This window comes from Bipolaris sorokiniana, assembly GCF_000338995.1.
Source record: "Bipolaris sorokiniana ND90Pr unplaced genomic scaffold COCSAscaffold_9, whole genome shotgun sequence".
Lineage (NCBI taxonomy): Eukaryota > Fungi > Ascomycota > Dothideomycetes > Pleosporales > Pleosporaceae > Bipolaris > Bipolaris sorokiniana.
Window position 1 is genome coordinate 497545 of NW_006911903.1, and position 24363 is coordinate 521907.

Sequence of the window (24363 nt, forward strand, 5' to 3'; positions counted from 1 at the left end):
GCAACGGATTTAATATCACGTGCTGAGTGGATTCTCCTTGGCCCGGAGCTGTTCGGGGCCTGGCCGAGACCCTGCATAGAAGGATGACGACATCAAGCAAACAGACAAACAAACAAACATTGAAAATTTTTCAACAGCTACGGGACTAGCTGTCAATAGAGGGGGGGGTAGTGTAACGGTTCGAGTACACACTGAACTAACATCCGAAAGGGATCCGAACATGGGCACGCACTAGCCGAGGGCAGATCTGCTGATATAAAACCCCACCTTCTCCATACCGTAGCTCGATAGATTTTTGATATCCTTTCGTACAAGGCCTATAGGTGTCTATTCGAATTAAGGCTCGTTTGATGTCCCACGCACTCCCATATGCCTCTGAGTGACACTACCGCCGATACTGATCCGAGTAGTCTTGCCTGCGCCGTTACAATACTTTCGATATCCTTTAGATCTTAGTAAGCGGTCGGCTTATATCTGTAGTTCGCGTAGTGCGGCGAATACTTTGTCGTTGCTAATTTTATACTGTTGTAGGCCAATTACGCTATTAGTAGTAACTTTACCTAGTTATCCTACAATTTATTAGCGTACATCCGTAGGTACTGTTCTAATATCTAGTTCGTACGTTCCGTCTAGCCGTCTGTTTCCGGGTAAAAGCTTGTCGAAAGCTTCTTCTTAACACCTAACTTTGCCAGAAATATACTCCAGTATTTAGACGTAAATAGTTTATCACGATTAGTAATGAACTCTTTAGGTATCCTATACTCTAACACTAATGCTTTAGTGACTTCGTACGCGCATTCATCTACCGTAATAGTCTCTTCCGTAGGCACGAACTTTACTACCTTAGTCAATTGGTCCATAATTACTAGGATAGTGTCGCAAAATCAAGCTAATCCTAGTTCCAATAATTTCGGGAGCTTCACTATAAAGTCCATCGTTACGCTTATCTATAGTCTAGATAGTAGCTATAAGGGTTGTAACAGGCCGTAGGGCTTATATCTCTTAGGCTTATTCTAGTAACATGCCAAACAGTTGCCTAGTATTTCCTACACCTTCGCTCGCAAGCGTGGTATCGCAAACACCTTAGCTAGTCGTCTAACCATTTCGTCCACACCTACGTGTCCATATTCTAGGGACTCGTGCAGAGTCTTAATAAGTTCGGTTCTCATATATAGGGGTATGTACGTGCTTATACATTCTCTTAGAGCTTTAAGCTCTTTCCCATCGTTTATTACTTCTAGCGGGTAGGGGTCCGTTTCTGACGCCTATAACGTTGCTTTTTTCTGCCATTATTTCTGTAGTGTTTCTACCTACTCGGCCACCTTAGCTACCTTAGCTAGTTCCGGCTAGTTGTACTTCAGACTGCCATCGGGCATCATCTTAAGTAAGGCGTCATATAGTTCTTTATAACCCTCTTCGCGCAAATCAGACCTTCTACTTAAAGCGTCTACTGCTCCGTTAAGCGTTCCCGCGCGGTGCGTAATCTTAAAGTCGAACTAGGCTAGCATCTCTGCCCATCGCACTTATCGTCGGTTAAGTTTTTTCATTATTATAAAACTTATTAAGTTCTAGTAATTAGTGAAAACCTCGATCTATTCAGGGAGTCCTAACAGGTACACTTCCTATTATTCAAAGGTATCAACTACTCCAAGTAGTTCCTTATCGTGAACGTCGTAGTTAAGTTCTACTCCAGAGAACTTCCGTGAATAGTAGAACACTAGTCTCCATTTCCCATCTAGGCACTACTATAACAATACAGCTCCGAGTGCATAGTCGGACGCATCGGTCTCAACTCTAGTAGGTCGTTGAGGGCTGTACATCTCGAGTACTGGCGCCTCCAAGAATATCTGCTTGATTCGATCGAAAGCCTCTTAATATTTCTATTCCCATTTAAAACCTATTTCCTTTTTCGTCACTTCCGTAAGGGGTGCTATAATCTTCGAGTAATCTCTAATAAACTTTCAATAGTAATTCGCAAATCCTAAGAAGGATTGAATATCCTTAACTATTTTAGGTATTAGCCATTCCTATACAGTCTATATCTTCTTTAGGTTCATTTTTACTCCTTCAGTTAATATAATGAATCCGAGAAATTCCGTTTCCTATATATAGAATTCATATTTTCCTAGTTAAAGGTATAGCTTATATTCCTTAAGCTTTCGTAAAACCTTCTTAACATACTCAACATATTCTTCGCGTATACCGCTGGAGTACACTAGTACGTCGTCTAGATACGCGGTAACAAAGATTCCAAGGTATTCATAGAGAGCGTTATTAATAACTAATTAAAAGGTTGCCGGCGCATTCGTCAATCCGAACGGCATAACCATGTACTCAAAGAGTCCGTACTTCGTTTTAAACGCTATCATCCATTCGTGACCTTCTTTAATTCTAATTTAGTAAAATCCTTCCCAAACGTCGAACTTCGTAAACCACTTAGCTCCCTAGAGTCGATCTATAAGCTCTGTAATAAGTAGTAAGGGATATTAGTTCTTCCAAGTTACGCTATTCAACCTTCTAAAGTCGACACATAGTCGCCACTTCCCGTTAGGTTTCTTTACGAACAAGATAGGTAAGGCCATCAGGCCTAATCCCAGTCAGATAAATCCCTTTTTTAAGTTCTTTTAGATGTAATCCCGCAGCTCAGCATCATACTCAGGCGCTATAGGGTACATTAGTCCTAGGCTCAACTTAGCTCCTTCATCAAGGATAATCTCGTAATCCCAATTCTAATAGTCTACTAGGTCCGTTGCCTCATTTTCCTCAAACAGTTCTCTGAACTCGTCCGTTTAGTATTCTATTAGAATCGCTAACTATAGTACCGATCCTTCCTTCGTGGTCGCAATCTACCGTATCCAAATAACTCCTACACTCTAAGGGTCCTTCGCATAGATTCTCGCGATCTTATGCGGTGAGATTATGCCGAATCTCCCGTCCTAGGTTACGCGCTAATTCGTCGGGCGTATCTCGTGTCTTACTCCAGCAACCTTATGCACAGGCTCTCAGCTGAGTAATGTCTTCTTTTACCAATCAATAGCAGAGTTGTGTTTTAACAACTAATTATAGCTAATTATCATCTTAGTCTCTCTAAGATCTATAATGCTAATCTTTTCTTAGCTTTCTTAACTAGCCAGGCGTAACGTTACTACCTCGGTCTTAAGTCAGATCCAGCCGTTCCCATATGTTATAGGACTATCGTCGGCTAATACCACTCGTATTAGTACCTTCTTATTCCGATGGGGTATATTATTTCCTTCTACTACTCGTGGCGATATGACGGTTCGTGCTGCCCTACTATCTATAAGCGCTAACACCTCGTATCCGTCTACAAGTACTATAGCTTTCAATTGCAATTCCTTTGCTCCCACTTCCTGTACTTATTTAAGGGTCGTTTTAGGACTGCCTTTGCCAGCGTGACCCTATCCCTAGTAGCATCCTAGTTTTTTAACTACCTACTTCCCTTCTTCTTTAGGAAGTAGCCTTCGCCTACCTTGGCGGAATAGTGTATCATACACTAATCGTTGTAGCAGAAGCTCTAATAGATATTCTTATAAGGTATCTTCTGTTGCGTGGCCCTCTTCCTTAGTTCTAGCTTCTTATTTTTATAAATCAGGCAATTCTTTGCCTCATAAATGTTCGCTAGTAGGATGCTATGGTAGTGGTTGCCTACCTGTCGAGCATTCTCGAACTATTATTAGTGCATAGCACAACCTTTCCTGCAATACGTCTATAGGAGTTTACTATGCTCTACTAGCGTTTCCTATACTTAGGCCCTATATATTCTACAGTTCTTCGCTATGCATTTCTCTGCGGAAATCGTGCTATAGTAGTAGTCGTCTACCCTTCTAGCTTTCCGTCGCTGTTCCTTATAGAATTGGCAATTAATCGTGCACTTAATCCAGCATAGCTCTTTGTAAGCTTCCTTTTCTCCGGGCTAGTGCATGTGGCAATGCTGTACGCGACACTCGTTATGCCATAAATTAGTATAGCAGCAATTGTCCTCGTTGTCTCTAGTCTCTTCTCGCTTCCTCAAGTAGTAATTATACTGTCTTAGGTAGTCGACCTAATATAGGCGCTCGTGTTACTCCATCCGTTCCTTAAACGTCTGAGGTGTCTCCTCGTTATCAGGTTCTTTAAACCTAGGTTGTTCCTGGGCAGCCCTATAAGTAATCTTATCTGCTCGGGGTCCTAAGATTGTAACTCGTCTATCAATATTACAATCGTTAGCTTAATATACATTAGTTCCGTAAATCCAGTACTATTAGTTTCTTAGGCGGCGTAGTACTTCGGCCCCTTTAATCTGCCAATCCGTTGGTAGTGGTGCGTCCTACTTGAAGTCTTAGAGTCCTATTACCTCTTGTACTAGCTTAAAGGCCTCGTCAGTAGCTTGTCTTGCTTCTTCGTACAGGTCTAGGTCGCTGAGGGTTTCATCTAGCTCCTTAGTTAGGTATAGTGTTAGTATCCGAATCATCCCAATCTTAACCACTCCTTGTCTAACTTCGTTTTTTGGGCAATCTCTGCGGAAGTGTCCTACTTCACCACATCAGAGACATGCCTTGCTGTTATAACGCTTCTTACGTTCTTCTATAGAGAGTCCGTCATTATACTATCCTCAGGGTTTTCTATTCTTGTCCTTAAACTTATCTTATACCTTACCGGTCATAATAGTGTCGCCATCCTTATCGAACTAGCTACGCTGTTTCCTTGTGTTAGCTATCGTGGGTTGAAATTATTTCTTTTGTTAGTTTCTTTCCTACAGCCTATTATCAATGCGTATTGCTAACTTAATCAGCGCGTAAAGCGTGTTTAGTTTGTCGTAATATATAAGTCCGTCTTTAACATTTTCCTTCAGACCTGCTTCGAACACCGTTCGAAGTGCTACGTCATCCTAGTCAATTCGTGCCTATAGCTGCTTAAACTCGGCTGTATACGCTAATACTAAACTAGTCTACTTCAGGCGAGTTATCGCTTTCTCTGCCTAGTTCTAAGCATCCACTTCCCCAAAGATGTGTCCTATCTCTTTCTTAAATTCGGCCCAACTAGTGAACAAGGCGCGCGTCTCGTCCTTCGTTCCTCTATTCTCGATATTTAATAGATAGTCCTCCACATATAGCTGCATCCAGCTTAACGCTCATCCTTTCATATAGGTACTAGCCATAAGAATCTTTTCCTAGTCGTTAGGTACTTCGTTGAATTCGCAGTATAAGTTAATATTAGTAAGAAATGTCCGCAACTCGGTGCGACTTCCATCATACTTTTCTAGGGTTGCCATTTTTAGCTTCTTAAGTAGTTTCTCGTTCAGAGTAGTTATTAGTTAACCTATAAGTTAGTTAATTGTATTCTGCAACTTAGCTATCTGCCTTACTTAGGCTTAGCTCTCGCGTCTAAGATTAACGAGTTCGTACTTAGGGCTCCCTGCCGCCGGCTCGTTATTTCCCCCTTAGGTACTACCAGTTATATTAACATCTCCCTCAGGCGCCGAGCCTAGGATGTGAACATATTCGCTTGAATTTCCTAACATAGTTCAATCTTATTCGGACGCTGCTGGTTAATCCTCCTTCTACTAGATCCGTAGGTGGTTAAAGTATTACACGGGGTAAGGGTCTATACTTCTCTATCCTAGTCCGCACTAAGGCAGGTAAGTATTACGTTAGTATTCCGTGAGGCTTGTCTGGCGATATAGTAGAGTTAGCGTGCTTAAGAAGAGTTTAACAAGACTAATCTATTTAATAGACTAACTTGTGACAATCTTGTTAAGTAAAGATACTAGTAAGAAAGTACAATTTGAGTTGACCACAACGAGAGTAAATAATGAAATCCATCCATCCTTATATCCTCATTACTTCCTGTCCTGTTCTCCCGACATCCCATCTTGGCGGGAGGTTTGGGAGGACGTTGGCTTCCCTTTATGCGGTGGCCTCCCGGAGGCCATGCCTTGGCGGGATGCCAAGTCACGTGATCGACGCCCCGCGTTGATCATTACCTTCTGACGTGGACGTCCTTAGGCCTTCGCCATCTCGTCATTTGTCAAGGAGAGAGTCTTTCTTGTTACTTGTAACATAGTGCTTATATAGCTGGAAACAGCCTATATTAAGTAGTTAGAGAAAGTGAGATGTATATAGAGGCAGACGATAGGCAATAACCTTATAATTCTTAAGGACTTCTAGAAACTCTTAGGTATAGTATAAATTAAATCCATCAAATAAGAGCAGCCGATATATCTCTTAAATATACTTCTAGCTCTATTATACAAAGTACTTTACCTACTTATAACTTAATTAATCGTTTATATAGCCACTATCGCTATACGCGATTAGATAGTTATTAGGCAAATTAGTAAAGTAGCGCTCAAGGAGCGCATCGCCTTTAATAATAATTATTAGTAAGATAGCGTAGCCTACAGCGTTAACGCACTCAGTTACAGTTAATAATATATAATTATTAGGCGTTAGCAAATAGACACGGCGGCGAGGCTTAAAAGTAACAACCTACTAGTCTTTTCTAATCCTAATGCGAAAGCCAGTCTCGTTAAAGTTCTAGATATCTAATAGTAGGATGCTATGCGTCTAAATTAGGCTTATAAAGGTATTAAACCACTCTATAATAGAGTCTAAGTTATACGCAAGTACGCGATTAAGATTAAGAGATCTTTATCGCCGTACGTAAAGCTCAGGTTGCCGTTTAAGCTATTATTTTGCCTATCGCGAGCTTGCAGTTAGTAAAGAACCAAAACTATTATAAGCTTATTAAAGAAGATAATTAGTACACAATATAATTATAGGCAGTCGTATATAAACGCTAAGTTTATTAAGGCGTACGATATAATCATATAGCGCTTAGTCTTACGCCTTAGTAAGCTTATACGTATTAGAGAGACGCTTAGAGCGTGTTAGGCGGCCTTTTAATCGGGCGAGTAATCGCTAGTATAGAACACCGTATTTACGCGTAAGCTACTTAAAATTAGGCTTTGCAATATCTTTAATAGACTCTAAGATCTCTTTAATGCGATTATTAACTAAGATTTGTAATTAGGCTATTATAGGGGATATAAGAATAGATTTAAGTGATGGAGTTGTAAAAAAAATATCGTTGGGACGGTAATATCGTTGGGAGCGACGGCACTCGCCTGCGGCGAGTGTCAGCGCAGCTGACTTAGCTTATTACTAAGCTAAGCCTTGGCACGGATAGTGTTCACAGTACAGAGATACTCATTACCTAAGCTAGAGCTAGCCGAGCAAGCCTTCCAGCCTTCCTTCTTTACGAACACCCCGCCGCTGTTGCCTTGTACCACACTCAGAGCTTAAACAATCACAACGACAGATTTCTGTAATACGCCTCATAAAGGGCTCGACACTTGAGCCCGAAGAGTTTTTCGGCAGCAATATTCCGCCTTACGCAATCCCATCGCACACCTGGGGCAATGACCAGGTGACATTTGTTGACCTTCCTCTCTATACACCGGAGACACGTGCCCGAGTGGGATACCAGAAGATTGAGTTTACCTGCTAGCAAACAATGCGTGATACACTCAATTATGCATGGGTCGATACGTGCTGCATTGATAAAAGATCTAGCTCAGAGTTTTCCAAGGCTATCAATTTTATGATTGCTTAGTACAGGGACGTACGTCGTTGCTATGCATATCTCTCAGACGTCCTGGGAGAAGAGATGGGTGAACAGTTTCGCAAAGTAGATGGTTTACCAGAGGCTGGATGCTACAAGAACTCTTGGTACCGAGAGACGTTGTCTTCTACAACTACCAGTGGCACCAGTTAGGTCGAAAGTCTGGCCATTCGGAGTTGATATCCGAAATGACGGAAATAGATGAGGGCGCTTTGACAGAAATGAGTAGCACATGGCATGAGAATGGTAATATATCTGATGCCTATTGCGTTGCGAGAAGAATGTCATAGGCCTCACCAAGAGAGACGATCCGTACAGAAGACATGACTTACTGTCTGTTGGGGATTTTCAGCATCAACATGCCGCTGCTATACGGGGAAGGTGGCCGGGCCTTTCATCGCCTGCAAGAAGCGATCATTGGAAGTGTGAACGATGACTCGATACTCGCTTGGGGGCCGCAGCTTGACATCAAGCGTCACACAGAACCTACACTGAATATGTTGAGGGTTTCAATCGACGAATACAGAGATAGTTGTGAGATACTGGCAAACTCGCCCAAGGACTTCACCAATTGCGGCAATCTGAAACGCGCTGAAACCCCAGTCCTCCCAGCCAATCTAACAAGCCTTGGTTTAAAAATACAATTACCACTTCTGCTAATATCTCAAATGAGATTCGAGGAAAATTCCATCGTATGTCCAAAATTTGTTGGACTGCTCAGCTGCTCAGCGGGTGAAGAAGGGCACTTCGTGGGCATTTTCATGGCTGCAGCCGGAAGCAGCGATGAGCGCACAACGGAAACAACCCATGCTCTGGCTACAAACACTACGGGTTCCTACAGTACAGTGGTTTTGAGCGCAAGAGATGTTTTAAAGGCAAATGATCGAACAATCACCATATGAGAATCCCCCGGGCGTCATCACCCATTCTCATACGGGCGGAGCCATACGGACATCGTCGTCGAGAAATCGGCAACTCTGTGGGACATGGGATATCAAACCGTAAAGCCAATGCATTGGTTCAAATCGTGGTGGGACGGAGGGCTCAACAAACGCGAGCTGATATGGGATCCGGACGAAAGGATCCTTAGAACCGAAAGCTATGACATGTTTAGTCCGTTGACTGAGCTTTGCTTTGAAAATTCATTGGATCCTTCTTCCTCTATATTTACCGTTTTCTTATGCCATAGGAATAGCAACGCTGTCGTCATGAAGGATATGACGTTTTCAGAGCATGACAGGCTCCTCCTTTTATCCATTCTCCGTCATAACGCCTCACAAAGTGACTATGGATATGTCACAATTCAGAATCATGTAGGGTACGTATATCGAGTCAGCGTTGTGGTTCGCAAAATGATAGTGCGTGGGCGCATAGTATTTGAGCTTAGTCTCGAAGCCATTTTGGTGTCATTTTTTTCCTCTTCAGATGTTACATCATAGTGAAATTCATATCTACTTTTGGATACCATTATCTCATGTTTGCAACAATACACTTCATGTAGAGTTGTACCGTCGTTGGGACACGCTGTTAGTACCATTACACGTGTACACGCTACATATCCGTCGGTTCAATCACAAAGAACATTTGTGTACCATTGCCAACTAACCAGTTCGTAAAGTCGATTTACCATCAACCACCAATCTGTTCACAAGTTTTCCCTGAGTAAATCCATAAAAAAAACAGCCCTTCCTCCTTCAATCTCTGCCCGCTGTCCACAAAGATCGTCCTAATGCAACAACACCACATTTCCTGCACATCAAAGCCCCTGTGAGAGTGGCCACTAAACAACAATGCCCATTCATGCCATGGTACACAATAACCCCTCGCCATGGTACACAATAACCCCTCGCCATGGTACACAATAACCCCTCGCCATGGTACACAATAACCCCTCGCCATGGCTACACGATTTAGGGAGAAGAAAGTTGCACATATACAGCATTTTAGTATATATCAAGCACATGTGCATACAATGAGAAGACTACCAAGTGAGAGGATTGTATTCAAAAACAACTCATTTAACGCAGGACATGACAAGTTGCGAAAGAGAAAAAAACTAAACGGGTATCTAAATTGATTTACCTTTAGCAATGTGGTTTGATCTCTGATATCAAGGAGACGAGGGAGATTCGGTCGCCCCGTCAACACCACAACCACGGATGCCTACCCAAACATTTCCCGGTGTACTACTACATGAGTTTGCTATATATCCATTAAGATGTCGCTTCCCTCGCTCTTCTCTCTCCCAAGGTAAACCAACAGCCATCCTACGTATATCCATTTCTCTGCGGAGCCCAAAATTACCAGGGGTACACATATAGATCGTCATGTCAGATCTCATTCAAAGCCAATGCTTATTTCACAGAGATGAGCGACTTTGTAGCATATATAGCAGATGTGCGCGATTGCCGAGTCGCATGCTTGATCCTGTGGCGCTAGCTCATCGCTGGCGGATGATTTCTAGTAAAGACCGATATCAGTGGAGGCCGAAATCGAGTTGAAGAGGAACAAAGCTTGCGCACCTGTGAGAAACTCCTCGCTGCAGACAAAAAAATATACTCATTAGCAAAACGTATTCACAGAAGTGATAAACGGAAAAGGGTTGCGTCTCCCAAATCAAGTTTCACTTACAAGCTCAACGTGATATAGCCATCGCGATCCTCATCATACTTCTTGAACACATCCGTCATTCTCTTCAGACTAATACATGCCTGGACGAACAGGTCGAAACTGAGTGCATTACGGCCGTCGCGGTCATATGTGCGGTAGAGCAGAGCGACGAATTGCTGAGAAAGGCGGTATCCAAAGGCGATCAAGGCTTCGTTAAATTCAGCATATGATATGCTGCCGCTATGGTCCTGGTCGAAGCGGTCGAAAAGAGCGCGCCAGGCAGAGAGGAAACCCCAGAGACCACTGTGCAAGTGAAAAAGAAATTGTTAGTATATAAATCTTGTCATGAGCGTGGAGAGGGTGGAGAAATGGGTGGCATACCAAAACTCGTCAAAGTTGACTGTGCCAGATTTGTTGGTGTCAAACATTCGAATCATCATGCGTACAGTATGCGGATCGAAAGGCGTCCAGTCACCGTTTACGAGGGCAGTTCGCAGCTCAGCTTCTGTAAGCTCACCACTTCCTGTCGCAATGGTTAGTTACTTGTCAATTTGACCGACGGCAGACATGGCATACTGTCTTTGTCCACAGCGCCAAACAATCTCCATAGGGCCTCGCGATCATTTCCATCTCTTGGCGCGGCCGGCGCTGGCGTTGGCGGGGGTCTTGACTGCTGCGCAAGTTGAGGTCTTCCATGATAGCCCTGTGGTGGCGGTCCATGGCCATAGTTTGCTGGTGGAGGCGATCCAAGGCCCATTCTGTTGTCTTGCCTTGAATCATAACGGCTGTCATAGCGCGCATCGTTGTATGCGCCTGGCGGGGGTCTGCTGTCATATCCTCCTCCTCCTCCTCCACCTCCTCCTGCACCGCGACCACCCCCTCCGCCATAGCGGTCGTCTGGACGGGTATCATATCGCTGGTTGGGAACAGGCGGGGGAGGTTTGTTGTAATCAGGGCGCGCAGAGCTTGTGCGCAGTGGGCGTAAGGCCGTGGTAGCGTTTTGCGACATCATAGCGGCAGCCTGAGCTACGTCAGTTTTGCACCTGGAGTAGTATTGCAAGTTGGACAGAGACGCACCTGTTCGGGCTCAGCATGCATGGGCAGCCTGTCTGGGTTGAAGCCTTTGTTATACGCCATGTTGGGATTGAATTGGTCGTGAGCTTTTGGAGGGGTGAAAGCAAGTTATTGGCAAGACTGAGGACTGATATATGAATGTGACACCAAGCTTCAGGTGCTCGGCGATCACAAACAGCCGTCAGGTGGACAGGGGGGAAAGTTCGGTTGCGAGGAAGATGCCAGCAAGGGGACGCACCGGCAGACGAGGACACCGTCAAAGAAACGATGCAGATTCGAACAGCCAAAGCCCAATCTTGGTTCCTTCACAGCCCATTTGCGGCTGGCACCCACAGCGAGGGTGCCTTGGGTAGAGGCGCAGCCGCAGCGGCAAGCGTGGCGGGGCACCGGCTTGGCCCTATGACGCTGCGTGCCCACCTTCACCATCACACGCAAGAATAACTCCAGTCATCCAATCACTGCACTTGCTGGCTTTCTGACCTGGCGCGAGCTGGTCTTTCGTCGCGCCACTTTCCGACATGGTACTGATTCGGTGGTTCTAGAAACTCGGCCAACATGTCATTTGTATTACTACTATGTATGTACAAAGAAGAAACAGTTTTGACCTTGCTCAACTCATGGTTCGTCATGCTATTGCTAGTGTTTAGAAAATATCCGCCCGCAGTCATCAAATTGTAAAAAGAGATAGTGAATAGCAGACGATAACAACAACAGCAGCTACCGTGGGTATCCAACGCCCCTGCACCCAAAATTCAACAACAAACAGGATACCAGTAATATGTGGGGTGCATGCATCGAGCATAGCTAGCTTGCCCAAAATCAAAAGCAAAAGAAAGAAACAGCCTGGTCGAACAAGATACGCTTGTACAATTACAGACGACCGGGGCAAAGTGGCCGTACATAGAAAGAAAAGGGTTCCGCGCATTTGTTGCACACATCACGTCTTGACCCGCTTCTGATTGCCGTCATCCGACCCCTGATCCGATGTCTTTCGCTTGCGCTCTGCAGAGTCATCTCGCGCAAAGCTAGGGCCGTTTGGAGCTACTGGAGTCTGAAAGGTCAAGGGACTCGGCAGCATGTTGGAATCGCGGCCAAAACCCCATTCAGGGTAGAAGCTTGATGGAGAAGGAAGAAGGCCGTTCTCCACAAATCGACTGGGGAGTGCCGAGATTGGCGTTTCCATGTCGTTGCTTCTCCCGTATGAGTTGCTATTTGACGGTGGTGGAGGACGAGCGAATGGGTTTGGTGGGCCTGTTGCACCAGCACTGAGCAACGAATTGGCGCTTGGCGAAGGCGGAGGAAGGACAACACCTGAAGAATGCGATGCGTCGGTGCTTCGTCCTGGTGTTGCGCCAGTTGTGCCAGAATCCTTGGGCGATGAGTCGGCAGTTGCGCTGCCAGCATCCGAGTGTTCACTTGGAATTTGCACCCTTAGTCTTGGTTTGCTCTCACCCATGCGTAGGCTGTTTGTGCGAGATGGTGGGGGAATAATGGGCACTGAAGATGTAGACTGTGTTCGCTGCGGTGGTGGCTGGGCTTGCGGGGGCTGCGGCTGAGGTTTTGGCTCTCCATCAGGCTGCGGTCGGTGTATGGTAGCAAGGTCAATAGACTGGGCTCGATTTTCCTGTTTGATAAACGGGGCTTCGTTGCGTTGTGCGTTGGCATTGTTGTTGCTGCTACTGCCCCAATGCGCTGCTAGCATAGACTGGCTATCATCAATTGGAGTGAAAATACTGTGTCGGGCAGATGCATGCAGGGGTTTCGGCTGGGGAAGAGGGGGGCTTTGAAAGTTGTTTTGTTGGGGCGGAGATGGGACGATGATGGTGGGTTGTTCTGGGCGTTCCTGCTGTGGCTGCGGAGGCTGAGGGGGTGGAGGCGGCGGGGGCTGTTGTTGTTGTTGCTGCTGCTGTTGTTGTTGCTGCTGCTGCTGTGCCTGCGCCTGAGCCTGAGCCTGAGCCTGAGCCTGCGCTTGTGCCTGTGCATGTGCCTGCGCTTGTGCCTGTTGGTCTTGCTGCTGCTGCTGCTGTTGCTGGAAGGTGGGTGGCATAGACTGCCGGCGTTGTTGCTCCTGTTGCATGTACTGAACTTGGGGATGCGCAGGCATTGGATGCGAGAACTGGTACTGTGAGGCTGGCGGAGTGGGCTGGGGCTTCGGGGCCATCTGCGGAGCTGACTGCGGGTTGTAGAAAGGCGGGTTTGGCATGTAGGCATAGTTGTTGGGAGGCGCTGGGGGTTGCGAAGGGTAGGGCTGGGGTGGAGCGAGGTTTGAACTAGGGCGGCGTATGTGTCCGACCCTCGAGTTGGGTCGCGACAGATGGTGGGGAGGCTGGGGTGAGGGGCCGCGTTGCTGGAAGGCGCCGTTTCCAATGGGAGGCGACATGGAGGGGGCAGCGTGTCGGATGTGCTGGAACTGCGAATGCTGCATATGATGGGGCATCATGGGGTGGTCGGGGGGCGTGTGCGAGTCTTGGGGAAGGGGGGCGTCTTCGTCGTCATCATCATCGTCGTCGCCGTCCTTCTTGCCCATGAAGTCCTCGGGGCCCTTGTGTTCGTGTGCGCCGCCATACTGGGTAACCTGTCAGTGCCATGTCGTTTTAGCGCGACTCTCTATCCGGGGTTAATGGGGGGATGCCTACGTATTGGTAGCGACCAATGGTCTCGTTGATGTCGCCCGACGAGAACTCGTACAGCTTCTTGTTGTGGCCGAAGATGATGACAGCCACGTCGACAGAACAGAGAACGGAGAGCTCGTGGGCCTTTTTGAACAGGCCGCCCTTGCGCTTGAGGAAGGTGCTGTGGGTGGTCAGCTCTGTTCGGATAGCAATGGGCGCGATGAGGCGCGATGGGAGCGGATGGGAATGAGGAAATGGGGTCGAGTCGACTTACACAGAGCGGTTGCGGTCGTCCTTGATGGCCTTGATCTCAATCTTTCTGCGGCCCATGGTGAATGGAGGATGCTAGACGTCAAAGCGCATGGAGCGACGGGAAGGTGGGCTAGCAAAGGGTCGTGGAGCACAAAAGAATCGAGGTGGTACTACTAGTAGCTTGCGCGGCACGCTCACGGCCAGTGTTTCAGCAGCAGAGGGCGGGCAGGCGGCCAAAGTCGGCGCTGTGGGCGAGGCGGATCGTCTCGGCGACCCGAGGGCTATATGGGCTGGGGGCAGCGCAGAGGGGGATGATGGGGCAGTTGCAGCAGTATGTAGGCGCGGTGTCGCTGAGGCTCTGGGCTGGGCGAAATGTGGTTTGGAGAGAGCGACGATGGAGCAGGCGGGCGCCCCTATATTTAGAAGCCTGGCGTCTGCGCTCACCAGACCATGCTGTCGCTAATATGCCCGCTTACGGCCTATTTGCCTGCTTTGGTCTGTCCGGCCCACCCAGCACCCAGACCCCCATTGGCCGCGCCGCCGCTGTGTCAATCTTCCGTCCTCGCCCTCTAGCCCTCCAGAGTTATTTTAAGGACATATGTATCGCAGTACTGCTACACTACTACTACTTGTCGCTCGCCGTCGACCCGGACTGCAGCAGAGACTGCCTGCCTGGCTGCCTGGCTGTCAGATCCATGACAGCTCCCTCGGCGCTTGTGCTCGTGCCTGCACACCTGGCCCCCCCATGCTCCCATATTCCCCTCAGCCCATGTCCCCATGTCTGCCTCGACCCGTGCAACACGTCCTGAAATCACCAGGCCCTGCCACACGCCGGCCCAGAGCGCGCTGCTGCATTGCGCCCTTTGCCGAGCCACGTCTCAATTGCAACACATGGCGAAGCATCCCATCTCTAGTAGCTCCCGTCGCCGTCGGAGGCGGGGAATTCCCCCTTCTGAAACTGCGGCCTAATTCATCCCCCTTCATAATACTACTGACCTATCCGCCTTGTGCGGCATCGCGCCTCACACAGAGCCGCATTGCCCTCGTCACTACTTACTTACTTGTCCTTCTCTGCGCCATGAACACGTTTGTGCACGCCGCGCCTGCATCGTGACATCAGGCCCAAACAACCACCTCTTGTTCCCCATCTTGCCCAGCCCACGTAGCTGTGATGTTGGATTAGGGCTCGCAGCACCGCGCTTCCTAGCGCGCATCGCGCCCCGAAACGCGATATTTTTAGCATCGTGCATGTCCCAAAATCCACTCCAATGACGCACCTCGACCGCAACTGCCTCACCCAGACTTGACCCTTCAACCCTCTCTTTTCCTTCATGGCTTCTTTGCCCAGCAGCCCCTCTCGTTCCCCAGTTCACACTACTCATCTCACCTGCATAGCCGCCCGCTTCCTTCGCATTGTCTTCGCTTTGACTCTGCTAGCTTCTGCTTTCCCCATCAGTATACCCCACCTGCGGGGCCGTAGTCCGTGACTAGAGAAGATCAACCTGTACGAACAGCACCTGCGCCGTGTCCATGCAGTTGTTTAGCGGCACAGTTCGATGCTGGTCGTCTAATATTTCTAATTGAGGCATCCAGCATCCTGATGTCGCTCCGAGGCAACCAACATGGTCACCTTTACAAAAGCGACCCCACGTATCTTAAGTGCAGGTACCCTTCTTGCCTTCTATTCTTAGTTACAAGTGTCCCAATACCAACGTCCTCTCCATTCCCTACTGGCCAACGGCACTATTCCAGCGGCACATCATATGCAGGCACACACGCACATCATGTTATTGCAGACCACCAAATAGCCCGACCCGAAAAACCCACTCATGTCTCTCACAACTTCCTACTTAACCGCACAAGCTGCATACTAGATGAACAACCTTGCATGCAAACAGCTATTCCTGGGAAGCCCACGCCACACGCAGCCTACAGAACTAATTGTGTCTCTTCTTTTCATAACAGCAACAACAACAATTTCCACCACTTCCAGTATGACTACTCCTCGCTTTCTCCATCGGCGCTTACTACATCTTAACACTCACTCTTATAGCACTAATTCACCTACCGCCCAAAGCCACAATATACCTGAAACCCTAGTTTGCATCTCGTACTCTTTTCTCTGCCCCTTCTCTCTCTCTCTCTCTCTCTCTCTCTCTCTCTCTCTCACGTTGCAAGATACCCGTATGCATCCAGGGCCTGCATCCAATGTTCGTATAAAAAAACTGAAGACTAAAAAAAAGACCACGGAGCGGGAAGATTGTAATGTCATGACGCCAGATTATTCCTTCAAGCAGGGTTAAGTTTCGTGTTCCTATACACCTACGCTATTATAGCTGACTTAATTGTTTTGAAATTACCCAACAATATTACATCTACCCGTCACAACAACGAACGATTGTTAAGGTTTTTTTTCTTCTTTTCGGCTGGAAATTGGACATACTATATCGTACGAGATTATACTATGAGCCCACGTCGCTGAGGGAGGGAAATGAAGAGAGAACAAAAAAAGAAGGGACTTAAAGAAGCCGGAAGAGGCAAAAAAGCATTGGCCAGATGATTAGCAATGGAGAATAATAGACAGTGGTAAGTATGCTTATGTAACTTTGCAAATAACTATTAACTACATATCATATTATCGAGTTTGAAATCACAAATCACCCAAGAGAAAAACACGCAAACACACATCATAACCTCCTCTCGCCTCATAGCACCATCAACCCCCCCCCCCTCTCCACTTCACTTGAACAGCAAAAAAAATTGAACAAATATAACCCATGCATACGCACACACGCACGAACGCACAAACACAATCTCGCATCTGCATTAAAATTCCTCTTTCTCCACTTCACACACCCCCAACCATCCCCTTCTTATTCCCCTCCCCCCTTCCCCCACACACACAATCACCACATACACGACGACGCATAAGGGAAAAAGGAGAGGAGAGAGAGCAGTAGAACATATGTACATAGACACCAATGTACATTCCTCCCAAGGTATCTTAACAAGTAAAGAAGAAAAGGAGAAAAGAAGAAAAAATATCAAGAACAAACAGACAACTAAACGCTACTCTCCATCTTATGTCTCATCTTTGACAGTGTTAATAAGTGATTATTGAAACCTGTTGGAAATAACACACACATAGAGAGAGAGAGCGACAGGGGAAAAAAAAAGCAAGCTTGGGCCAATTGTCGTAAAAAAAAAACAAGAGAGGTATAACTGGGGGAAACAGCCGCAAAATCAGGAAATAGGGTATCGAGCTCTTTGTACGCTTGAAAATCAGACGGGCGGTCTTGTAATGCTGCAAGGAATCTGCACTCGTGTTAGTCTCACACTCGCAAAATAAAGACTGAAGCCTTGCCCTTACCACTGCACAATCTACCACTGTCTGCCCGCGCCAGGCCCAGCTACAACTGGCTGGCCATCGACATTGCCAGTGAGCTCAGCCACACGTGCCTTGATGCGCGCAACACGGCTCTCAATCGTCTCCTCGCCGCTTGTCTCGCCTTCATCAGTCCGCTGGCTCTGGCTCTGGCTTCGGCTACGGCGAACCTGCTCCTCGCTCAATCTAGCTGCACGGTCCGCCGCATTCTTCCTGATCTGCGCCCATCGGTCGTGCGATGGTGACTGCTGCTTGGCAAATTCCACCGATTCCTCCGACACGTCGTCCGCTTCATGCGGTGCACGTTGAGTTGGTGTCCTTGGGTTGGCCTGTTGAACTGGTCGTCGGGGGACAGATGGAGCAACAGCGGCGTCTTCATCGCTGTCGTCAGGAGCGAAAGCAGGCATCTCTTCCATTGGGCCTTGGTCAAATCGAGAAAACGCATTGTCAATTTCTTGCTGAGTAGCAGGGCCGCCAGGAATAGGTTCAGCAGATGAGTTGGGCTCGGGTATGCCGGTAGACGAATCAGCAGGGCTAGGGTCAAACTTTGGTGACGGAGCCCGTACAGGCTCGGGCTGTTCATCAGTGTATGTTGGAGATGGCACTCGTGCGCTGGCTTGGCGGTCATCAACTCGAGACTCGCTCCGGACGGCATCCGGTGGGAAGTAAGAATCATCTGCGGACTGACCAGCTGCTGGTGTCTCCGTCTTCTTTCTACCAAACAGCTTTCGGAAGCCTCCTTCCTTCTTCTTGAGCTTGGCTGGCGAGTGCTTCTTTTCAGGCACGGTCCCCTTATCCTCGCTGACACGATCTTTGGGCTGGGAGGCTACTGCTTTCCTCAGAGCAGGATGCTGGCTGGGAGTTATAGATGCCTGGGCAGACTTGTCGTCAGGAAGAGGCGTCTCTTCGGGAGACAATGTCTTCTCTGGAGCAGATGATGTTTGGTATGACTTGACCGGAGCGCGTGGCGACTGAATAGGAGAGTCCGGCCAAGGCACTGGCGTGACGGATTCGTCGGGATCCTTCTCTGACTTTGGTAGAGGAGGTAATTCGCGGTTCGATACATTCGAGGGCATCGGTGACGTGCGCCCGTTGGCAGTCAAGTGCAAGTTGTTCTTTGACCCCTTGCCAGCACTAGTATCACCCAGGTACTGTGCGCGCAGGGCGTCACGATCGAGCGCAGCCTCGCCAAATCTCTTGTCCCATTTCATAGCTGGGCCAGCCTCGTTGACCAGGTGCGGCTGTAGGGTCAGTACGCTGTTTGTCTTGACGGATGTGGCGTCATCATGGCGTCCTCGACGTTGGGCGAGTTCCCTTGCATCCTTCTCGTCTCGCTCACCTTGAGCCAACTTTGCAGCTGCAGCTTGTATTCTCGCGTGCTGGTCTGGTCCGATGCTAGTCTTGCTCATGGGAGTGTCGGTGGTAGAACGGTTGTAGGGCTCCTTTAGAGATGGCTTCTTGCCAGTTGACTTTCGCCGACCAAGTCGCCCACGTTTTGTGAAACTGAACTTTGATTTCTTCTCCACAATGTACGCACCTTCCTCAGGACCATCCGAAGCGCCCTTGACTTGCTCTTCCATGACCAGCCACTTTGCGCCCTGGATGCGTGTCTCAATCAATGTGCATCGACCGAAGGCGGCCTTGCGATCCGCGGTCTCTTCAGAAGCCAGACTGATCATCCACACCCACCAAAACGTTTCATCGAGCTCGAATTTGGTGATACTAGCCAATTCACCAGGATCAAGATCATCTTCCTTGAGGCCATTGCGCATGTGGGATTGCGAGCTGTGTACACGATGCTCGCCTAGGGGCGGGAGCTTCTGGTTCGGCATCAGGAGAGTGGTTGGTGGAGATTTATTGTTCTCGTCTGCGAACCCAGAGGATAGGAAATCTGCCCACGAAGGAGTCGTAGGGCGACCAAAGTCGGCATTCTTTGTGCGTGCATCGGGTCCAAAGGTGGAAAAGTCGCTTGGACCGCCTCCCAGCGAGGACCCGTTGGCAGTGCCAGGATTATCCAAGATGCCTGCGAATCCAAAGTCCTCAAAGCGGGACCAGGAAGGGTCTGGTGTAGTGGAATCTGTCAAACTTGCTACATTAGACTGGTTGGCAGTTGAAATGCACTCGAGCACTCTGCGACACTCATCAGTCAGAGCTTTGACTGTATCTTCGTACTCTGAAAACTTCTGCAAGGCTCGGTCGTCGTCTCGGTACTCGAAGTGTTTTGCGCGGCGGAGCAGGGCAAATGGCGTAGGCGAAACCGAGTCTACGATCATGACCACCTTGGTTGTGCGCGTCTGCATCAGGGTGGGTACCTGGGGAGGATATTCAGTTTGGGAGAGGAGGGCTTGAAGGGACCGTGGTAGAGTGGATATGGCTCCGACCACATTTGTGTCTGGCGAAAGCGACCGCAGGTAGGCGAAAAAGAGATGGCTTGCTGCATCCGCGGCCCTAGAGACGAGTCAGTGTATTCTTTTCTTTTGGAGGGGTGCAGTGCAGCCTGTGCGCTTACTTCTCCCATGTGCGGTATCCGCAGTCGAAACCCTTATTGTCTTCATGAAACTCGAATGCCCACCATCCTGCAAGACGAGAAAGCTTTCTACCACCCATACCATTTGTCTTGCCTCGGGCAGCCACGGAAGACAATAGGTCAAAGAAGTCGAAGATTATGCTCTTGCGTGACTCGGAATCGACGCTCATAGGGATAAATGTGTCGAAAGAATGTCGGGCAAAGTTTGAGTCTGAATACATGGAATCAGCAAGCGAGGAGGGGGTGAAGAAGGAGAGGCTCTATTCAAGAACTTACCAGACTCGCCAATGCGAAAAAGCTCATATGCGTCCCAGGTGACTACGCCGCCGGGCAGCCTGCTCCAGCACCATTTGATAATACTGCAGAGCGTCTGTATCTGTCAGTACGGAGCACTGTCTTGGGGGGGAGAGGGGAGGTGGAGGGGTAGTGTACCAAGGGCGCGGTCAGACGCAATTCTTGTACCAGCTGCTCGCCCGAATACTGGCCTGTTTCTTCGTAGGCGGCCTTGAAGAAGTTGCGGATGAAGTTGCGCGAGGCGCTTGTATCTGAGGTGGGGCGAAAGGGCAGTAGCATGAAGGGCATATCCAGAGCTGGAGTGCGGGTCAGTTGGGACTGGGCAAGAGCCAATTCGCAGTGTCGACTTACCCCTCGACTTCATTTCCTGTGTGCAGACATGGACGAGCTCTTGGATCTCTTCTGGTGCCACCTCTTTGCGCGTCCATGACTCTTCCCAGCGAGGCTTTGGGGGAGCAGCGGGCTCGGGAGCCGTCTTTGACTTTTGCTTGTCTCTTGAATTGAAGACATTCTTGAAGAAAGGCATGGTGAGGAATGGCGGGCGACCTGGCCTCTATGATGGTGTGAGGTGGGTGGTGTGCCGGAGTATTTACTTTGAGCCCCTGCCCGGGAGATAATCACTGAGAGCGGCGCGCGACGCGGCCTGGGGCGGTGCGGTGCGATGCGGTACAGCGCAGACGCAGGGACCTGGACTATTTGGGGCCAGTACCGGATTACTTTTTGGTGGCTCGCAGTGTGTGGAAATGTAGCAAAAAAAAGAAAACGGTAGGCGGGCAGGCTGGCGGGCGGGCGCAAGATGTCCGCGACTGCTTTTGGCCGCCGCGAGAGTTGTATCACTGGTGGCGGGCGGGAAAGGAGAGAGGCGAGACAGGGCAGTTGATGCTCGTTTGGGCCCTAGCGAAATAAACCGCCCATCAGGCCTATGCCATGGCATCCCACCGCCTGTGTCCATGCCTCGCTGCCCCCCCTGTCGCGCCAAGCGGCCTGCCAGAACGCGCTGTGCCCTATCCCTCTCCTTCTTGCTCGCTCGCCCTGCAGCCCACCAGTGCCTCTGTTTCGCATCGCTGCTCTACTGCTACTGTACTTACTAGTCGCCAGCACACCTAACCCCCGGCCGTCTGAATTTTCCCCGCCGCCTGCCCTCGCTGCCAGCTGCAATTGGTGCATCCGGTGTGATGCGTTGTCCACTTTTTGCATCATCCACCGCCTCGTGTCTGAGAGCACGTCGCCCCCCTTCCTCATTGACGCAGACGGCCATATCCTAGCCTCGCCCACGCAAAGCAATTCCGGACAATGCCTCATCGAACTTGTCACGGGCCCTGCTGTAGGTACATTGTCTGCTGCTGATCACACTAGCTCCCGAGTCCAAAGGGCCGTTGTCTCATATCTACCTCGCTCTTCTCTGCTTCCGCGTGCCCATAAGCCGCATTTCCGCTGTCAATTTCATTCCTCGCCGTCCTATCGCTTCTGAGTGCCTGAGGTGGTTGTAGCGACGTCTGACATCACATCCATCCTGCCCTATGCATGCTACATGTCCCCGTACCGCGTTATCTCGACCAGCCTACGCGTGTGGGGCTGCCATCTGCAAACACGTCTAGCGTATGGACCATGGCCATCACGCGCTATCGTCTCCTTGTATCTACTTACGCTAACACGCTTCCATGTAACACATACGCAGTCACAGGTTGATGGAGCAGCACCCCGGTGAAAGCAGCCTCATTGCAGCCACACCGCAGCCACATTGCTTCATACTTTGTGTACATATGGCGCATAGCTGACTCGATGCCGGGCACTTGTGTGGCAACGGCGTCAAGCGCATCACATCCCCTGAACACATCCGCCGGTGCCTTTCCTGCCTAGGTGTAGTGCTAGAAACAACAGTCAGCCCTCACTCAGCTCTTGCTGCCCATCTTGTCCGCATAGGGTGCAATATGGCCCAACATGTGTCCTTGTAGTGCGTGACAGCAAAAACTCTCCCATCTGTGAATACACTCCTGGCAATAACGAGCGAACACCCCAAAGCAACCGCACCACCGGAAAACTAGCTCGACCCTCCCTCCTCCCACCCAACCGCAGTCCCCTCTCTGCGTTCGCCCACCAAAAAGCAAAACTCGGGCCTTTTTTCTTCGTTTATGCTTTTGCCCGCCATCAATGCTCAGGCAATCGTTCTATGCACATGCGCCAAGTCCCAAAGCACGTGTTTTCGTGATCTGCGCTAGTAGAATACGCTCAGCCAATTACGGCCTAGTCTTCCGACCCGCCTAAACACCGCCGGTCGTTGCGTTGTCCTAATACCGCAAACCCAAGTTCAAAAGCATCGTGACACAGGTCAAAGCTGCCGTCGTGGCCACTCAGCCGCATGCAACTCCTGGAATAGCCTTCTCCCCTTCCTCTGTCATTTCCACCAGTACGTCAATCCCTACGCCGGGGCTTTGACCAAACTCGATTCCAATGCCAGCCCAGACGGCGTGCCCGATTTCAGAGGTTGATCGAGCATTGTCCGCCTACGTCAACTCTCGCCAAGATACACTACGCATTCGACGCACGCTATCAAAATACTTGACATCCACCCTTCGGCCAGTCAATGCATCAACTCAACTCCAGCACCTGAACCATGAGTGCCCCCAGAACTTGTCCACAGCCAACACGAATCCTCCTGGTCTGAAAGATAGTCGTCTTGAATACCTTCAAGCGCTCCGGGCTCGCACCAAAGCACAGGCAAAACACAATGAGCTCCAGGCTTCGTTAGAACAGCTGCGGACTCGTTACGTGGACGACAACCCCACCCAACCGGAACCCGAGCACGACGACAATCTCACACAAGGTTATGTTTTTCTACTGCGGCAGCGTCGCCGGCATGCAGAGCTTCAGGTCATTCAAGAATCTCTGGAAAAACTCCTCAGCGCAAAGCCTTCCACGCCCTCCTCAGATCCTCGAGATTTAGTCAAACGCGCAATTGGCAAGCAACCCGATGTCCCTGCAGAGCGTCTGGATAATCTCTCCCAGACAGATGACGACCAAGTATCGATTTTCAGACTGAAGCAAGAAGTTCTCGAGGCAAGAGCAAGCATGGAACGAGCTCAAGCCGCAAAAATAAAAGCACAGGACACAACACCCAGTGCCCCGTCGGCAACTCTCCAATCACAAGTCCATGCTCTCGAACAAGCAAGAAATGAACTTGTAGACTGGATACAGGGGGAACTGGCCAAGCTCGAGGAAGAAAGCATTTTCCTTGAAGACGCCTCACCCATCAAGCGTCCAGTCAGGAATGGCACTTCAGCTGCTGCAACCGACGCAGCCAATTCTGCAATCGACCGTGCCTCAGCAACAGCAAAGGTCCAAGCCTCATACGACAAATACACAGCCGCGCGAGCCAATCTCCTCGAGGCGCATCTCAGTCTCCAGAACCCTTTACCAGCACCAACTTCAGAAAACGACTCTTCGACAAACGACAACAATACCGTCTCTCTACCAACACCAGTAAATGCAAATACGGTATCTACGTCCTCAAAACCACTCAACCCCATATCCAAAATCCTTCCTTACCTCCCTCCTCTTGCACACATTGCAACCAGCGAGCGCGCACTCACCCAGCGCACGGTCCACCTTGCCGCACACCTCGCTACCGCAGACCAAGAGGCACAGGAAGCTCTGGTACGGCTCTCGGGCGAAAGCCACTTGTTACCTGCAGCTGGGGGTTCCAAGGAGGCCGCAGCATGGGCTAGGATGGCAGCAGAAGCCGACGCTGCTACTGAAGCCCTTGTCAAGGGGCGGCTGAACGAGAGTGCCAAGGAGGTAGCGAGTGTAGCTATGGTTGTCGACTTGTGTTCGTTGCAGAGCCGGGTTTTGGATACTACGTGATGGGGGGGGGGGGGGGGGGGGGGGGGGGGAANAGGAGTAGTAGGTATTAAGTTCGTTTTTTTCTCTCTTTCTTCACGTATTAGCCTCGATACGCTTGTTGGAAATGAAAATATGCATGATGATCC

General features: G+C 49.3%; 7 protein-coding genes across 7 annotated transcripts; 3 read left to right on the top strand and 4 right to left on the bottom strand.

The window, feature by feature from the left end:
- Positions 1-6278: 6278 nt before the first annotated feature.
- Positions 6279-6467, bottom strand: COCSADRAFT_93060 (uncharacterized protein; the record flags this gene model as incomplete). The annotated part of the gene is made up of 1 exon (XM_007703014.1): positions 6279-6467. A coding segment is annotated over one exon (189 nt), but the record flags the coding sequence as incomplete, so codon positions are not given.
- Positions 6468-7253: 786 nt separating this feature from the next.
- COCSADRAFT_359026 (uncharacterized protein) lies at positions 7254-8084 on the top strand (the record flags this gene model as incomplete). The annotated part of the gene is made up of 2 exons (XM_007703015.1): positions 7254-7892; positions 7914-8084. Coding segments are annotated over exons 1-2 (351 nt in total), but the record flags the coding sequence as incomplete, so codon positions are not given.
- Positions 8085-10250: 2166 nt separating this feature from the next.
- On the bottom strand, positions 10251-11242 carry COCSADRAFT_92811 (uncharacterized protein; the record flags this gene model as incomplete). Its single annotated transcript, XM_007703016.1, has 3 exons — positions 10251-10536; positions 10615-10756; positions 10810-11242. 3 exons carry the CDS (start codon positions 11240-11242, stop codon positions 10251-10253), a joined length of 861 nt encoding a protein of 286 aa, XP_007701206.1.
- Positions 11243-12244: 1002 nt separating this feature from the next.
- COCSADRAFT_191180 (uncharacterized protein) lies at positions 12245-14540 on the bottom strand (the record flags this gene model as incomplete). Its single annotated transcript, XM_007703017.1, has 3 exons — positions 14194-14540; positions 13944-14100; positions 12245-13882 (listed from the first exon to the last, which is right to left on the bottom strand). Exons 1-3 carry the CDS (start codon positions 14247-14249, stop codon positions 12245-12247), a joined length of 1851 nt encoding a protein of 616 aa, XP_007701207.1. The 5' UTR covers positions 14250-14540.
- Positions 14541-15480: 940 nt separating this feature from the next.
- Positions 15481-15707, top strand: COCSADRAFT_37784 (uncharacterized protein). The gene has a single exon (XM_007702803.1). The coding sequence runs from the start codon at positions 15503-15505 to the stop codon at positions 15656-15658; it is 156 nt and encodes a 51-aa protein (XP_007700993.1). The 5' UTR covers positions 15481-15502; the 3' UTR covers positions 15659-15707.
- A 1845-nt stretch (positions 15708-17552) lies between these two features.
- Positions 17553-20903, bottom strand: COCSADRAFT_92471 (uncharacterized protein; the record flags this gene model as incomplete). Its single annotated transcript, XM_007703018.1, has 5 exons — positions 17553-20004; positions 20066-20294; positions 20360-20453; positions 20516-20673; positions 20729-20903. The coding sequence occupies 5 exons, from the start codon at positions 20901-20903 to the stop codon at positions 17553-17555; spliced, it is 3108 nt and encodes a 1035-aa protein (XP_007701208.1).
- A 1781-nt stretch (positions 20904-22684) lies between these two features.
- COCSADRAFT_37786 (uncharacterized protein) lies at positions 22685-24242 on the top strand. Its single transcript, XM_007702804.1, has one exon. It carries the CDS (start codon positions 22829-22831, stop codon positions 24236-24238), a length of 1410 nt encoding a protein of 469 aa, XP_007700994.1. The 5' UTR covers positions 22685-22828; the 3' UTR covers positions 24239-24242.
- Positions 24243-24363: the final 121 nt, after the last annotated feature.